Source organism: Mustela putorius, unplaced genomic scaffold (genome assembly GCF_011764305.1).
Source record: "Mustela putorius furo isolate JIRA1106 unplaced genomic scaffold, ASM1176430v1.1 tig00003923_pilon_pilon_pilon, whole genome shotgun sequence".
NCBI lineage: Eukaryota > Metazoa > Chordata > Mammalia > Carnivora > Mustelidae > Mustela > Mustela putorius.
The window spans coordinates 6,570,506-6,588,186 of NW_025422068.1; the positions used below are offsets into that span (position 1 = coordinate 6,570,506).

Consider the following 17,681-nt stretch of genomic DNA (forward strand, 5'->3'; position numbering starts at 1 on the left):
CTGGGCGGGGCCGACGCTAAGGGAAGCGGAAACATCTCCGGTCCCGAGCCCGCTAATCAGAGAGGAGCCTGCGCACTACGAGGTGCGCGGGTACGTGGTTCGCAGACTCCTTCCGGAGGATTGTTGCCGTGCAAAAGCGTAATTGCGGGATTAGTAGTCAGGGCTCTGTGGCATGTTCCACGTAGAGGACCAACTGACAACTCCAACTTTCACCGTTGGGTTGAGTTCCCCCGGCCACCACACCGGAGCCTCTTCAGTGACGCCCCCTGCCGTAAACTCCGCCCCCTGAATACGCTGAGCCACCACTTCCGCCCTCGCCTTCTACTGAGCAAGATGGCTGAGGAATCGGAGTCGGCGCTGCAGCTTCCTCCCTCAACCGCTGCTGAAGGCGAAGGACCTACGGAGGTCTCCCCAGAGACAGCCACTCCGGATCCCCCTTCTTCCGCTGCGGTCTCCCCGGGGACAGAGGAACCTGCCGGCGACACCAAGAAAAAAAGTAATTTTGAGAGCAGTTTCTCTCCAGGCAGAGGCGGGAGGTTTAGATTGCGTCCGACGGGGTTCCTGGCGGCCAATAAAGGAGCAAACTGTCGAGGAGGCTGGGCCCAGTGGTGGCTTTTGACCAGTGAGGAGAGAGGAAGTGTGGTTTTCGGCTTTCGGGACCTTTGCGTTGGGTAGCTCCGGGGAGGGCGGGCTCCGGGACGCGCCCTCGCGGTGTGGTGTGGGGTCCTTGACCGCCACAGTACTTCCTGTACTGCGTTCCACTCCTCCTTGAATTGGCCAGACTGCGGGCCGGTTGGAGGTGGGGGCTGAGTGGGATCTCGGGTAGCTCAGGTGCTTAACAGGGGACGTAATGACTTGATGATGAATGGCTTAAGGTTAAGTTAGGGATGGTCGGTGGCAAGTCTGGATTAGAAGAAACGCCTTATATCAAGTGCCTGTGAATTCACTCTTTGTACCAAAAACAAATTTTATCAAGTTTGAAGAGTGTCAAGAGAAAAACCAAAGGCATAGGATCTCCTCCTCCTCCTCCGCCCCACCCCAAACCACCCCCAAAGGTTTGGAACCTTTATAAGCGAGTCATTTCATTGCTTAAATTAGTCCTCAAACCCTTCATTGCTTGGGAATTAGTTCGCCGTTGATGGAAAATCCTAAGGAAGTCACTTGGCCTTGAGCATCCTCTGTAGAGTTGCCTCTGAAAAAAATCCTCGCATCAGCGATTACAGTTCGGATTGGTTGACCCTAGGCCTCAGTTGTTATCAGTCCCGAGTTTTAAAATCTAGGTATGGCATGTCTTCTAGTCCGTGATCTCACAGCCTTTAGATAGAACATCAGTTTCTGCTGCTTTTGGAGAATGGTCTCCTGGTACCCGCTCCGTTTGAAGTCAGACCGGCTCTACATTTGGGGGAGAAACACACTCTGTTATTTCCACACGATGCTCTAGTAGAGTAACAGAAACCTGTGATGATTTCTGTAAAGAAGCAGTAGAGTCTTTCAGAAGAATTCCATGATTCTTTTTTTTTTCTCATTTTACTATAAGCAGAAACAAACTTCAAAGGTTTTTTTTTATTGTTGAGGGTTTTTTTGTTTATTTGTTGGGGGGGGGGGGACGACCTAGAGTGGGCTTTGACAGCCTCAGTCAAAAGCTTACTACTTGACCCTGAAGATACCTGAGGAAAACAGAGGGGAAAAAATTAGTGGCCCATAACCCAGATACGGCCTCGGGTTATATGGGCGTGTTTTCTTCAGTCTGCATAGTTTTTCTTTAAACCACCATTGAGAAATGGTATTTTCATTTTCTGGCTCTTGGGAGCATTTGAGTTCGCCTCTGTGATGAGGAGTTTCTAGCTGTTGAATATATACCCTGAAGTTGTCCTTTTTTGAGGATCTCTTCTGATGGAAGAAGCTTCAGTATTTCATATGCTCCACCTTTAGTTTAAGCTACAGAAGAATACAGATTCTTGAAGCTGACCAAGGTTGTTGGTCCTTAGGTACTAATTAGGATTACTTGGGAGAGCTTTTGAACTTACCAGTGCACTACTTCCAGAAGATTCTAAATTAATTGTTGTGGATTCCTGTATTCTTGTAAATCTTGATTCTAATATATAGCTATGGTTGAGAACTCCAAGCAAATCACTTTTAGAATTTAAAAAAAGAAAAAAGTTACAGCTATAACTACTGTAAGTAACTTACCTAGCTTCTTGCCTTCCCACTCTTCTTCCTTCAGTAGTATATATAACTCACAATATTTTCTGCCTCACTTTACTGAAATACCCAGTTATAGTTGAGTTATCGGTAGGTCCCAAGGGTTAAGGGAGGTAGGTGGAAGCTGAGTCAACCAAAATCTTCTCTGTTATCTCCCAATTCATTTATACTTAACTAACTAAAGTTACAATTATTAAATGGAGAAAGGAAAATAAACTTTAGCTGGAAGATAAATTGTATGTGTCCTGTGTTCTGGGTTCATTCATTCTAGGGGCAAACCTTGAATAAACTGCAGAGACCTGGTGGGAATCTTCAAATGTTGAAGACCAAGGAATGAGACAAGGAGGATGTAGTAGGATAGAATTGACTGTAGGGGGCAGCAGTACACTATTTTGCTTTCAGTGTTAACTCTTAATTGTAGATATCTGGATTTTTTTTTTTTTTTTAAGATTTTATTTATTTGTCAGAGAGAGCGTGTGCACAAGCAGGGAAGCAGCAGGCAGAGGGAGAAGCAGGCTCCCCGCAGAGCGGGGAGCCCAATGGGGGACTCTATTCCAGGACTCTGGAATCATGACCTGAGCCAAAGACAGACCCCATAACCACCTGAGCCACCAAGGCATCCCTGTCTAGATATTGAAACTTGATTTCTCTATCTGAAGTCTTTTGGCTCCTAGTTGTATTTCCTTTTTAATACTTTTTATTAGTTTATTAAGTTTATTGTAGAAAACTTGGTGGTTACAAAAAGCACAAATAAAATCAAGTGATCATCTCTAATGTCACTACTGAGAAGTAGCATTTTGGTCCATAGTCCTCATTTCTGTGAATATGTGTTTGTGGTGGTTTTAATGAAATTGATATCCTGTCTTACATACTGTTTTGTATTTAGTACATTTTGATAACTTTGTCACATTGTTAAGTATGTTTTTATAATGTTTCTCTAGTGGCAGCTTAATAATCAAAGGGTTCAGTAAGTATGAGTTATGAGCTGATACTGTTCTAAGTACTTTTCGTGTATTAACTAATTTAATCCTCACAACCTTGTGAGGTAGATGATATCCTCATTTTACAAATGGAGAAACTGGTACAGGGTGATTAAAAGTTTGTCCTGATATATAACCTAGTAAGTGACAGAAGCAGGATTTTGATCCCAGGGAATTTAGAATTTTGTGCTCTACTGTGTTACATAAATTCTGTCATAGAATATAATATCCTTTATTTAACCAATCTTCTAAATATCCTTGCTGGGTATTTAGGTTTACCAAGGTTGTTTTTTTGTTTTTTGTTTTTTTCTGTAAAAATAAAGTCTTCAACAAAGGTGAAATCCTTTTAAGTGACTCTTTCACATCTCATATTTTTCTTAGACTAGATTCCTAGAAGTGTTACTGAGTCAAAGTATATCTTGAAGTATTTGGATATCTATTACCATAATATTCCCCAGAAAGGGTGTACAATTTTACTTTCCCAACAGTAATACTGTCTACATTGTTGTTATTATAACTTTACTAGTTTGGCTGTTGAAAAAGGACATAACATTATCTTAAATATTTTTTCTTATTTTCTTTTGTACTATCTTTTCCTCTTCTATCTTCATATCTTCTCTTTGGAATTGCCTGTTACATGCAAATGCATTTTAAAGGTCAGTTTCATGGGGAGGTCTTTATGGGACTGTAGGGTCAAGGGGAAAAAATCCACAAAAGCATGATGAGAAAGAATATTACCTAACATTTGTACATCTTAGACATGCCTCCAGTATCATAAATACATAAACTGTATGTCAATTAAAGGTTTAAGTTTCTGAAATCTTTTATATCACATTTACTTTGGATGGCTCAGTGTAATTCCCAGTGTTTTCTTTTTTTTTTCTTTGACAGTTGATGTCCTGTTGAAAGCTGTGGGAGACACCCCTATAATGAAAACAAAGAAGTGGGCTGTAGAGCGAACCCGAACCATTCAAGGACTCATTGATTTCATCAAAAAGTTCCTTAAGCTTGTGGCTTCTGAACAGTTGGTATGAAAGTAACAGTGGTCATTTCCCTACATAAATTCACAGTAGTTCCTAGGCAACTGTGAATAACTGTTGTACACAGAAATGAATATGGAGCCACATATGTTCCTTTAGTAATGTCTGTATTTCTTTTGTTGATGGAATTTCTGTACTTCATCGAATTCTCTGGGAAACTCAGAAATGAAACAATTTTTGATTTGCTTTTACAGTGCAGACTGCTTTTTAACCTACTGTGTTGGGTTTTTTTTTTTTTCCTCAGTCACTGAAAGCTCATGCAGAAAGAGCTCTCTTAGAATATTAGTACAGAAAAGTTCTGGGTTTTTTAAAATTTGTTTTTTACTATCAGTGTTCCTTCCCAATCTTCTTGAGGTAAGCAGTATATTTTTTGCGATGTCATGGAAGAACTAAGGAAGATAACCTATTTCATAATACAGTACATGGTAAACACTTTGTGGTGGCAGTTGTGAGGATAATATTTTAAATGCCACTGGTTTTTGACTTGGTATCTCACTACAGAATTTTATTTTTTTTTTTTATTTTTTTTAAAGATTTTATTTATTTATTTGACAGAGAGAGATCACAGCAGGCAGAGAGGCAGGCAGAGAGAGGGGAAGGGAAGGAAGCAGGCAGGCCCCTGCTGAACAGAGAGCCCGATGCGTGACTCGATCCCAGGACCCTGAGATCATGACCTGAGCTGAAGGCAGCGGCTTAACCCACTGAGCCACCCAGGCGCCCTCTCACTACAGAATTTTAAATGGCTACATATATTTGTTGTTGTTTTTTGTCACATTATAAGTAACATATCAGACACCTTTATCTGCAGATCACAATTGTGGTCTATACTAACGCAGGTAGTTTAAGAAGTAGTTGGTAAATGAAGAATCAGTAAGTGTTTTTAAAATACGAATTAAGATTTGTATGCATTAGTGTTAGTGTTATAGTTGTTTATGAACTTAAGGATACATAAAATGAGTGAATTAATTTATTAAAGTGGTGTGTTGGAATTTCTTTCTTTTTGTTATTGACGGGGAAGAAACTGACCTAAGAGTTTGGCTGTAAGTGACTCTCGTGAAGGTTATAGGTACAAAAGTAAGTGCAGGGTAGGTCAATAAATAGAAGGTGTTTGAGGCAGGAATAGCATAGAGCCAAAGAATCTTCCAGAGGAAGTTACTTTTGTGATCATTTAGAGTGAGAAAAGCGTGTTTTACAAGATGGCCGTATAGAATTTAAAGAAATGCCAAGGATACGTGGCAGGTTATAATGTCATCGACATGCTTATGGTAGCTAAAATCACAGGAGCAGAGGACTTTACTAGCATCCAAGACTAAATGGAAACATTAGGGGACTGAGGACACAGACTTGGGAGAAATGAGCAGAAGCTGTCTGTACAAAGGATACAGCCCAAAGAGTTGGTGAAATAGAAAACTGGAAATAATAGAAAACTGCCAAATAATTAAAGCATTACTATCAGAAATTTCTGAGTAGAAGGTGAAATGATGCCGTGTCCCATGTTAGAGTCTTGACTCTTTGTGTTGCCTGTAATCAGTAATCTGAAAACACTTGCTTGATACCAATGTGTATTAGCTTGAACCATGTAAAACTGCCATCAGTCAACAATTATAACAGGTAAAAATAGCAGTTTCATATGGTTCAACTTCAAACCTTTGTAGTGAGTCTGATGAGTTCTTTCCATGGAAGCAGTAGGAAACAAACAAAAGTAGAATCATTTTGTCGCTTCCCTTGACTGAAGTAGAACTCATATCTGACTTTCATTTAGCTGTACTCCACAGTATTTTAAGCAAAATGGATGTTAAGGAAAATACAATGCTAGGGATTCAGTGAAGATAGTGGTGTCAGAGATTGGATCTTCACATTACCACAAAAAATGCTGTTGATTAGATAGCAAAACCAAAGAACAGTTGGTGAGTATTTATAACAAACTTAGTTGAGGGAGTATCCTCATGAACCCTAAAATGCATGGCATCACCAAATGTGCTGAAAGAAGCGACAGGTTCGGCAGCTGGCAGCACTGAGAGAAGGAGAGCCTAAAAATAGCCAGCGTGTATTCACTGGGAAGTAGAGCAGGCGGTAAGTATGGTAGCTGAAATTGAGAGGATTTGTTCCTCTGCAGTAGCAGGTGATTACAGTGCTTCTGCCCCAAGGAGGGCTGAAGGGGCTGGGGCAGTCTAGCCCCCAGAAAGCTCTCCAAACAGACTCAGTAGGGCTCCATCACGGGACAAGTCCCCACACTGAGGAGGAACTTCTAGAAGTGAAACAAAATTGAGCACGTTAGTAACATGAAAGAAGAAGGAAATAGAAATGCCAGGTCAAAGTGGAGAGAAAGAGTAGAAAGCTAAAGTTGAAGAAACTACATATAAAAATAAGCAATGAGGGGCACCAGGGTGGCGCAGTTGGTTAAGTAGCTGACTCTTGGTTTCTGCTTGGGTCCCAGTCTCAGAGCCCTGTGATAGAGCCGTATGTCAGGCTCTGCCCTTGGCACAGAGTCTGCTTGAGATTCTTCCTATCCCTCACACCCTCCCACTCTTGCTCTCTCTCTCAAGAGAGTAAATAAGTAAATCTTTAAAAAAAAAAAACAAGGTTGGGGGGCAACGGAGAAGTATCAAGGTTAAATCCCATACAATGTTATAAGAAAGAAAAATAACATTCCTGAAGACAATGAAAGCATGCCAAAAAGATGTGCCTGTGATATAGGTCAATAACTAACTTAATATTCCAGAACAAGCTAAAAGACATTAAGAAAAATAAAAAAAGATGTGAAAGAACATCAGAAATCAGCATTAGGAAAACTCAATTGAAGTGACACAGCTCAGGAAAAGAATTATAAATTTTAAAAATTATTCTGGAAATGAAGATTTAAGTAGGAGAAACATAAGAGCAAATAACCAATAATGCCTTGGAAAAAATAGGAGGCAAAAAAACCCGTTTTGTGGTGGTTTTTTTTTTTTTTTTTTTTTCTAGGAGAGGGGCAAAAGGGAAAGGGAGAGAGAATCTTAAGTAGTCTTCGGGCCTAGTGCAGAGCCTGACTCAGGGCTTGAACTCATGTCACTGAGACGAAATGAAGAGTTAGATGCTTAATTGACTGAGCCACCCAGGAGTCCAATAAAGGCCAGTTTTTTTAATCAGAAAGAAAGGTAGGGGTGCCTGAGTGGCTCAGTGGGTTAAAGCCTCTGCCTTCGATTTGGGTTGTGATTCCAGGGTCCTAGGATCAAGCCCCGCATTGGGCTCTCTGCTTAGGAGGGAACCTGCTTCTTCCTTCTCTCTCTCTCTCTTTGCCTGCTTCTCCCCCTATCTGAGATCTGTGTCTGTCAAATAAATAAATAAAATCTTTTTTAAAAAAAGGAAAGAAAAAGTAAAAAATATTTCAGAAAAGGAGGCAAGTAATTGAGTGTGGATAAAGGACAGTGAACATATGGATAACAGGAGTCCCTGAAAAGGCAAAAGAACAAAATGAATATTTAAAAGTATTAAGGGAAATTTCTTAATAAGAATTGGAACTACATAGTGAAAAATTATCTGACCATATCAACAAAAAATAACAAGCACCAAGAAGTATTCTGGTGAGATTAACTAGGGTTGAAATTTAAAAAAAAAAAAAAAAAAAAAACTCCTTTAGACACATAGGGAAAAAAAGAGAACATGACTTTGAAAGAAAATTATCATCAAATGTTGATAGCAAAGTTATAAAGAAAGAAATTGAGATAAGAATTTTCTATGCAACAAAGCTGGCTTTATTTATTTGTTTTTTTTTTTTTTTTTTGTCGGTGGTGGGGCACGCATGACCGAGTGCATGCAAGCTGGGGAGAAGCCCAAGGGGATGGAGAAGGAGAGAATTTCAAGGTGACTCCATGTTGGAGCACAGAGCCTGACTCAGCTGATAGCAAGATCCTGAGATCATGACCTGAGCCAAAACCAAGAGTTGGATGCTTTACTGACAGAGCCACGCAGGCACCCCCAAAACTGACTTTCAATAGACATAAACTGTTAGCAATGTGCAAGAACTTGGAATTGTTCCCATGAACCCTTCCTGAGGAAGCTACTACAGACAGTTTCATAATGATGAGAGCGAAGTCTAGCAATTTAAAAATAAAATTATTTTTGAAAATAATTTTATCTTCCCACGTTGTAGTATTTAGCAAAAGAGTACATCATGAACATTTTACTTTCATGGAATTTTAAATTAGGTGTATTGCTTTTCTTTATTAATTGCTTTCAATTGCTAACTCCTGTTATACAAACCATGTTGAGTTCCTGTATTTCTCTACTACATCTACTCTACTGTCCCCTCAACCCTCACAGTCCTTACTTTTGCCCATTTGCCTCCAAAGCCCTTATTCTCTTCACCTAGTAAATCCTGTTTATTTCTCGAGTATCTCCTTCAGGAAACTTCTCTGACCTTTCTGCTAGGCTGAACTGATGCCACATTTCTGTGTACTGTATACCTTGTCACAGTCACTTTCCCCATCTGTATTCTTTTATATTTGTGTATCTGCCTCTCCATTAGATCAACAACTCATTGAGGGAGATCATAATAATCTTCATAGTTCCACACTTTGTGCAGTTTCCAGCACATAGGAAACACTCAGTGACTATTTGCTAAAATAAACAGTCATCGAGAGCCATTCTTCTAATTTAAAATGTACCAAGACTAAAATCTCTGTCCAGTCAAAACTGCCAGGAACTAAACACAAATTATTATGTATGTATTATAGGAAATTCACATTAAAATGCACACTGATTTGTGTTAAGTTCTTGAGTTTTTATGTTAGAACATTAGTCTTAACCATGAGTTGATAATGACACGTGGACTATTTTGAAATAATTTAATCATCATAACTAGTGTCTATTGAGTACATACACCAGGCACTGATCCATCATGTGTCCTATCTCATTTTATCTTTCCTAGCAGCCCCATGAAGCACAGGTATTGTTATTTTCCACATCTACAAATAAGGAAATAGGGTGAGAAATGTTATTTGTATTTGGAGCCAAAATTCAAACCTAGATCTATCTCTTAGAGAGTTTCTCTTCTCAATTACACTGTATTGCCTTGGGGAGACATGGAAGCTATATTTATTCTTGTTATGGCTGGTAACCCACGTAGTATCTCTCAAGCAACTATTCCAGTGCTGTTGTTTTTTTTTTCTTTAAAGATTATGTTAAGGGGCGCCTGGGTGGCTCAGTGGGTTAAAGCCCTGCGTTCAGCTCAGCTCAGGTCATGATCTCAGGGTCCTGGGATCCAGCCCCGCATCCCGTTCTCCGCTCAGTGGGGAGCCTGCTTCCCCCACTCTCTGTGCCTGCCTCTCTGTCTACTTGTAATCTCTGTCGAATAAATAAATTTAAAAAAAAAAAAAAAAGACTATGTTAAGCCCAGGAAGTTTTAGCCTTAGAATTTGATTACAAAGGAAAATTGAGTATGTTAACCTGCAAATAATGTGTTTTGTATTCTAAAAAAGAAAATTATCAAAAGCCACTTTGACACTGTGGCCTTTCATTTTAGGGTCTTCAAAATTTTTTTTTGTTTTGTTACTGGTTTTTTTTTTTAAAGATTTTACTTATTTATTTGAGAGCGAGAAACAGAATTCCGGCTGAGCAGGGAGCCTGATGCACGGCTGGATCCCAAACCTGAGCTGAAGGCAGACACATAACAGACTGAGGCACCCAGGTGCTCCCAGAAATGTTTTAAGTACTAGAAATGTTTTCGTGAAAATAGATCAAACTGAATCATTGAAGAGTGAATCCTTTAAAGAACAAGGCTATGTTACTTTTTTACTTCAGTTATGTTACTTTTTTTTATCCTCACATGGCTGAAACTGACTTAATAGTAGTGGTACTCCATCTGAAGTGCTGTACCTTTGAGAGTTTTCCCGGGTGATAACAAGGTATATATCTCCAACCATGTTTGTCATCTCCCTCCCCCCCACCCCAGCAAAGTACACATATAGCTCAAATATTAGATTTCTTGATTTGGGGCTATGTATAGCATTTTATCAGAAGAAATTCTGTCTTTAATTATAAGTGGGAAAATGAGTTTTTCTAGTAATTACTTTCTTGAATGAACCTTCAAATGCTATTTGTAAAGACAATATTTAAAAGTTTCTTAGTTATAAAAAGTTGGGAACCACTATTCTAGGACCAGAAATTCTGTTACTTTTAGTCCTCCAGAGAAAAGAGGTGATTGATCTTTGAGAGATCTCATTAGTTAAGTTAAGTTACTGGAATTAGAAGGAGTCTAGGGAAGTTTTTTACAATTCTGAAAACAATTCTGAAATAGCTGACTGAACCCAGAAAAGTGCAAATTAATCAGAATACCATTAAAAATGAATCCTCTTTTTCTTTCTTGCAGTTTATTTATGTCAATCAGTCCTTTGCCCCCTCCCCAGACCAGGAAGTTGGAACCCTCTATGAGGTAATAAACATCAGTGCTTTGATTCCTAATGAAGTATGCACATCTGTGTGTATTATGTGATCATGAACTGACAACATTTAAGAGATGATATGCCATTCTTAGCGGTCATGAAAGGAGAGATTACTTTGTTACATCTAACACTTAGAACATAGGTGGATCTCAGACTATAGTGATGGAAGAATTAAGAAATAAGTAATACCAACAGACAATGATTTTGAAGTACAGTAATCCAGATCTGCCTCCGAAGACATTGAAAAGGAAAGCTACATAATAAGAATGACTGTACTCAACATTCTCAGAGTTTAATGGCCGTATAATGGCTGTAATGTACACACTAAGCACCACTACTAGAAAACAGTACATACCTTATCTTCAGAGATGTAGGAAAGGAAGCCCACCCATGCCTAAAATGCTAGGTTTTATTAAACATTTATGATTACTGATCTGAATCGGAGAGTAATCTGGATCTGTTAAATAGTCTTATAGGTAACTTACATGGTGGAGGATATTTTATGATATATGTGACATTCTTTTCCTTAGTCTCATCTAGGAATAATAATTAAATGGAGTTTAATTTATTGCCTTTTTTTTTTTTCTTTTTGTAGTGTTTTGGCAGTGATGGTAAACTGGTCCTGCATTACTGCAAATCTCAGGCCTGGGGATGAAGTACAGAGAAAAAGTTCTTCCTACCCAAATGAATCTTTGCAAAGCGAACAGCTCTGGAAAAAGTTGATACTTGTGACAAGAGACTTGTGTATGTGCTTTACACAGCATGTATCTACTATGAATCGTGTTTATGCATAAAGAAATCCATAGAGTAGATGGACTCACAAAAATATGATTTGTATTAATACACAAATCATAAAAGTTTGGCTTTACAATATACCCACGAACTACAACTGTTCCAGGTTGGCCACCAACTAGTTGAAAAAGGAGACTAAGACTTCTTAGAAAGGCTTCTTTTCTACCAGTTCTCAGTGACTGAAATTGTTTACTTGTAGAAAGAACACTCTGCTGCTTTTTTTCCCCACTGTGAAAGTCAGTTTTCTGAAGGATTCTTTCTGTGTGTATTCAGGGAAGTTCAGTTTGAGGCATGGGTATGCCTTTTCTCATGTACAGTTAGGAAATAGTTCCATCGTCCTGCTGGGTTTATGTCTTACACAGTCCAGTAGGGGGTAGCCTAGCTGGCAGACCAAGTTAAGGAGTTTGGTTTTATATCTTTGCCAGATGATAGTGGAGGAAAAATGCGATTCCTGCTAATTTTTAGCAAACAACTAGCCAAGAGAGCACGCGTGTTGATACACTGGAAAGCTGCTTTAGATAATATGCGTGCTTTAGAATATTTTATTGGGAAACAAGGAATTTTACAAATTCTGGACAATTAAGTCATACAACTCTTTTCAGTCCTTTTGTTTAAATGATTGTGAGTCCTAATGGTTGTAACTGGTGTTATTTTATGTCTTATTTTTACACTGTCAGAAGCACTCAGTAAACCTAGCAACATCTTTTGAGTTTTTTACAATGTTTTTTAAGTTGAAAACACTTGAATAATTGGAGAGCCTTAGATTCTATATATATTTCATGCTATGACTAAAAGTCCCATTTTTTCTGATGCTGTTAGACTGGTAATTGAAGTGCAAGTCTGTATTATACCATTCTGTATTGTAATGGTAATACGGTATTTCAAAAAGCATTCCAATAAATTGAATGAAATGTCCAAGCAGGATCTAAGATGTATACAAGAATTCTGAGTGTTTATTTTCAAAGATAATAGGAATACATGATTTTGTCAAAAACCTTTGAACTACACTTTTGTCCCTTTAATCCCACAATGTACTTTATGGTTAATGATCTGCCCTGTATTAGCCTTAGGGTATGCTAGGGAACAATTCAGTTTACAGTGAAGAAAATCTCAGGTTAGCTAAATATACATACCTTTTTGTTTGTGTTGAAGATTTTATTTGAGAGAGATTGAGAGCATGAACAGAGGGAGCAGCAAAGGCAGAGGGAGAAGCAGACTCCGCACTGAGTAGGGAGCCTGATGCAGGGCTCGACCCCAGGGCCCTGGGATCATGACCTGAGCTTAACCAACTGAGCCAGGAGCCGCCATACTTTACCTGTTTTCGTCTCTGATAACCTTGAAGAATATATAGGACTTTACATTTTTTTTTTAAACATTATTTACACTATTATCTCTTAAATCCTTACCCAAAGGATTTTATCATTCCATGCTGACTTTGCAACTTTTACTTTTAAGCCTGGATCTCACAAGTTATTAAGTGACTAGAAACTAAAATACACTTCACAAATATTTTTGCAGCTATCTGGTTTAACCTGTCTTAATTGTAATTGAACCTGGACGTTGGAGGGCACTGAACCTTCCAGTTATATTTTAAGTTTTCCGTGTTTATGAAAAAATCGATGTCTGCTATGTTGTTCTTTATCCTACTGTGCAACAGTGACCCAGAGCCCACGGAACATAGATAATAATAGAGTACAGTGCTTCCACCTCTGACTATCCATGCCAAGGATCTCATCAGGATTTCCCCATACTTAGGGTATAAGGTAAGCTAAAAATGTTTATTAGTGACCCAAATAAGATTTGATACTGTGTGGCATCTATGATTTCCTAGACGTTTTACCCTCAAGGGACCTTAAATACATAATCTACTCAGATTAGAGAACTGAAAGTGCTGGCCATGCCTAAGATTATATGGCTTTAGTCAACCTGATTCATCTGTGCGTAACCCAAAATGGGCTGGTCTGTGGTGTGCAAGGGGTATGAAAATGAAAATCTCCCTTCCTGCAGCTTCTGCTTCATTTTCCAAGGTTTATACTATCCTGGGCAAGCTTCTGGCACTGGTGAAGGCAGCTACAGGCCACATAATGGAAGGAAAGGATTCAAAACAATTCAGCAGGTGTAGTCTTCCTCTTTCTCTACAACATGAGCCAGCCCATGCCAGATAATGCACTGTTCCGTGAATGTGCCTTTTCCTGACACCTGCTCATGCAGCTGACTTCTGGAAGTGTACCTAGAACTCCCCCTGCTTCACATCTTACCTCTCTGCCTAATTCTGATTTTAACTTTCCTTAAAGCCTGTATAAATCATTCAGGATACTCTCTGCTTCATAAGAACACTCACAGTGAACTTCCACTATCACAGCCCTACTGCATTGTAGATAAGTGCGTATCACAGCCCTACTGCATAGTTTATCATAAACGTTCCTGAGCCTAGGTGGCTCAGTTGGTTAAGTGACTGCCTTCAGCTCAGGTCATGATCCTGGAGTCCCGGAATAGAGTCCGCATCATGGTCCCTGCTCAGCAGGGAGTCTGCTTCTCCCTCTGACCCTCCCTCTTCTCATGCTCTCTCTCTCTTCCCCTCATTCCCTCTCTCAAATAAAACCTTTAAAATAAAATAAACGTGCATATGATAACCTTCCATGATTGTAATGTGCCTGAAAATAGGATCCTTTTGGTTTTTTATTTGCTACCCACACATAATATTTAGTACATTTTCTTAATACATTCGTAGTAATTCATTATACATTAAATGAACTTTTTAAATGCAACCTGCAAAATATTTAACGTGGCAAAGCAACATTAAAGAAAATAAATCTTGGGACGCCTGGGTGGCTCAGTTGGTTAAGCAGCTGCCTTCGGCTCAGGTCATGATCCCAGCGTCCTGGGATCGAGTCCCGCATTAGGCTCCTTGCTCGGCAGGGAGCCTGCTTCTCCCTCTGCCTGTGCCTGCCATTCTGTCTGCCTGTGCTCGCTCTCTCCCTCTCTCTCTCTCTGATAAATAAATAAAATCTTAAAAAAAAAAAAAAGAAAAGAAATCTTAAATTTTTATATGGCTTAAGATAAAGCAAAATATTTGCAACATATGTATGCTCTTAACTTCTAGTGTGTATGAAGAACTCATACCAGTTGGAGATGAAAAAAAACAGAAAAATGAGCAAAAAATATTAAAACGCAGTTCATAGAAGAAAAAGTGTGGGGGTGATGGGTGAAGTCGTGATGGGGATTAAGGAAAGCCCTTGTGATGAGCACCAGGTGACGCATGGAATTGTTCAATCACTGTATCATACACCAGAAACTATCATACCACTGTTAGCTCTACAGAAATTAAAATTTTTAAAAAATTTATAATGCAGATGCCTACTAAAACACAAAAAATGCAGAACCCCCTTACTTACCCAAATAACTGAGATGCTAATTGTCACCACATTAGCAGTTGTAGAAAGCATGATAACTGTCAGTATTGGCAAAGTTGTGGGGAGGGAAGTCCCGTCATATTGTTGGTGCATGAAATAGGAATGGGCACCACATTTTCAAGGGGCAGTTAAGCAAAATCTATCGAAAGTCTTGGGTGCCTGGGTGGCTCAGTGGGTTAAGCTGCTGCCTTTGGCTCAGGTCATGATCTCAGGGTCCTGGGATCGAGTCCCGCATTGGGCTCTCTGCTCAGCAGGGAGCCTGCTTCCCTCTCTCTCTCTCTCTCTCTGCCTACCTCTCTGTCTACTTGTGATCTCTCTCTGTCAAATAAATAAATAAAAATCTTTAAAAAAAAAAAAAAAGTCTTGAAACAACTCTTATTTGCACCTTCCATTTATTCACTCACTAAGTGCCTATATGCCCTCAGCTTTGGTATATAAGACAAGATCCCTATTCTCAGCACTTTGGTTCTCATTAGGCAGGTTTTTAGATTTAAACTGAAATCTTGAGTGGTGGTTTTTTTTTTTTTTTTTTTTTTAAGATTTACTTATTTATTTGACAGACATCACAAGTAGGCAGAGAGGCAGGCAGGGAGGGAGGGAAGCAGGCTCCCACTGAGCAGAGAGCCCAATGCGGGGCTCTATCCCAGGACCCTGAGATCATGACCTGAGCTGAAGGCAGAGGTTTAGCCCACTGAGCCACCCCTGAAATCTTGGGTGTTTTTAACTTGAGTTTTTAGAAATAATAGAAAGGAAAAAGGTTTGGTACCAGATACTAGATGTACCTGTTTTCTTACACAATGTTAATGAAAAATAAACTATGTATGTTTGAGTAGGTTACAAGAGTCCTTACAAATCTGCAGTTCTGTCTGTGTCCTCACAGCGGATACATGGCCAGTGTATGTTGACTGCTCAGAGCAGTCACCATAAAGAAGGCCCTACCGTTTTGAGACGGCTCTGTTCCTTACAAAGCTGCCTTCTCTTCCTCCTGCCTCTTCCAACTATTTGCAGTTTGTTCTACTACATAGACCTTTAAAGCTTATCTTTTTCCTCATTCCCACCCCAGTCACCCTAAATCTTCTTAGTCAGTAACAAATCTGTTACAGTCATTGTGACTCTTTTTTTTTTTTAAGGATTTTATTTATTTGAGAGAGAAGAGAGTGAGCCAGAGAGAGAACGGCGGGGGGGGGGGGGGCCGCAAGGGAGAGGGAGAAGCTGACTTCCTGATGAGCAGTGAGCCCAACACAGTGGCTCAGCTCCGGGCTCCATCCTGGAACTCCAGGATCAAGACCTGAGCCAAAGGCAGACACTTAACCTACTGAGCTCCCCCCTTCCCCAGGCACCCCGCTGTGGCTCATTCTTGATCCCTCTCTAACAACCCACTTCCAAATCTGCAAATCCTAACAGCTTTACCTTCAAAACCTGTTACAAAAGCAGCCATTTGTCCTCTCTTCTGCCAGTACTCTGGCCAAAGCCACTGTTATCTCTCACTCAGATGGTTGTTAATAGCCAAATAATTGGCTTCCCTTGATCTGCTTGCTCTCCGGCCAAACTCCCTCAGTGATTTACATTGTTCTGTGAGGGCCTATTTGATTTGTAATCCCTACTTCCACTCACTGCTGCCCCTATCTGTGTTCATCAAACACTTAATATTTCCTCCCTGGGTTTTTGCATTTAACTGTTTACCTGTAAACTTCCCCCAGACGGCTACAAATCTCACTAACTTCCCTTCAGTCCCTGCTGAAATACCACTTCATCAGGGAAGTGTTCCCCTGAACACCTGTAAAATGACAGATCTCACCACCCTCTCTATCCCGCTTCTCCTGCTGTTTTTGCCTCTATTACACATTTGTGTACATTATGTGTCCATTTCTCCGCACATACTGTCATATTCGCTGGCGTGTCTATCTTCCTCTACCCCACTCCAGCCCTATAAGGGCAGAGCCTTCATTTTGTGAAGAGTGCCTAGCATATAGCACGTGCTTCTTTAAAACGTGTTGAATGGGGCACCTGGGTGGCTCAGTGGGTTAAGCCTCTGCCTTCGGCTCAGGTGGTGATCTCGGGGCCCTGGGATTGAGCCCCATATCGGGCTCTGCTCATCGGGGAGCCTGCTTCCCTCTCTCTCTCTCTCTGCCTGCCTCTCTGCCTACTTGTGATCTCTCTCTCTGTCAAATAAATAAATAAAATCTTTAAAAAAAATAAAAATGTGTTGAATGGATGGAGAGACCATTATTTCCAGATCTTTAGTAACTCTTATTTCCTTCTGTGGATATCTACCCCTACGTCAGTGTCTGAAAATGTGATAATCATTGCCCTGGGCAATGCTGAGTACAGTGGAAATACTACTTCCTTGGGTCTAGGTATTCTACTTTTTGTTAATAGAGCCTATGATGCCAATCATTTTCCTCTTATTCTAATTTCTTCCTCTTCCTCCCGCGCCTCCTCCTCCTTTTCAGCAGTGTAACTGTTCCGGGAAGAATTCAGGTGTCCTTTGCACAGAAACCAAAAAAAATTGAGAGAAGTCTGCTGGATTTGAATTCACTACCCCAGGATCCCTAAAGAACACCAAGCAATCGAATTACGCTAGACAATTACTTCTGTTTTTCCCAACTTTGCCCTTTAAGCATACACAGGGCACTGTGTGCTTGGCACTGAAGGGGATATAAAAATAGAATGTAAGCAGACACTGTCCTAAAGGTTCTGTGTTTCACATTATGACTCCCATTAGCAACTATTACATGCTCTGATGTAGTTAGTGCCCTAAGAAGGATACTGGTTATCACCCCAGTTCAGGGGGAAATATAGTTCACTCGAGAGAAAAGCATTTGAGCTAAG

General features: G+C 40.0%; 1 protein-coding gene across 1 annotated transcript; it reads left to right on the plus strand.

Annotated features, from left to right (window-relative positions):
* Positions 1-48: 48 nt before the first annotated feature.
* ATG12 (autophagy related 12) lies at positions 49-12,371 on the plus strand. Its single transcript, XM_004759067.3, has 4 exons — positions 49-496; positions 4,074-4,210; positions 10,572-10,634; positions 11,240-12,371. The coding sequence occupies exons 1-4, from the start codon at positions 334-336 to the stop codon at positions 11,297-11,299; spliced, it is 423 nt and encodes a 140-aa protein (XP_004759124.1). The 5' UTR covers positions 49-333; the 3' UTR covers positions 11,300-12,371.
* The last annotated feature ends 5,310 nt before the right edge of the window (positions 12,372-17,681 follow it).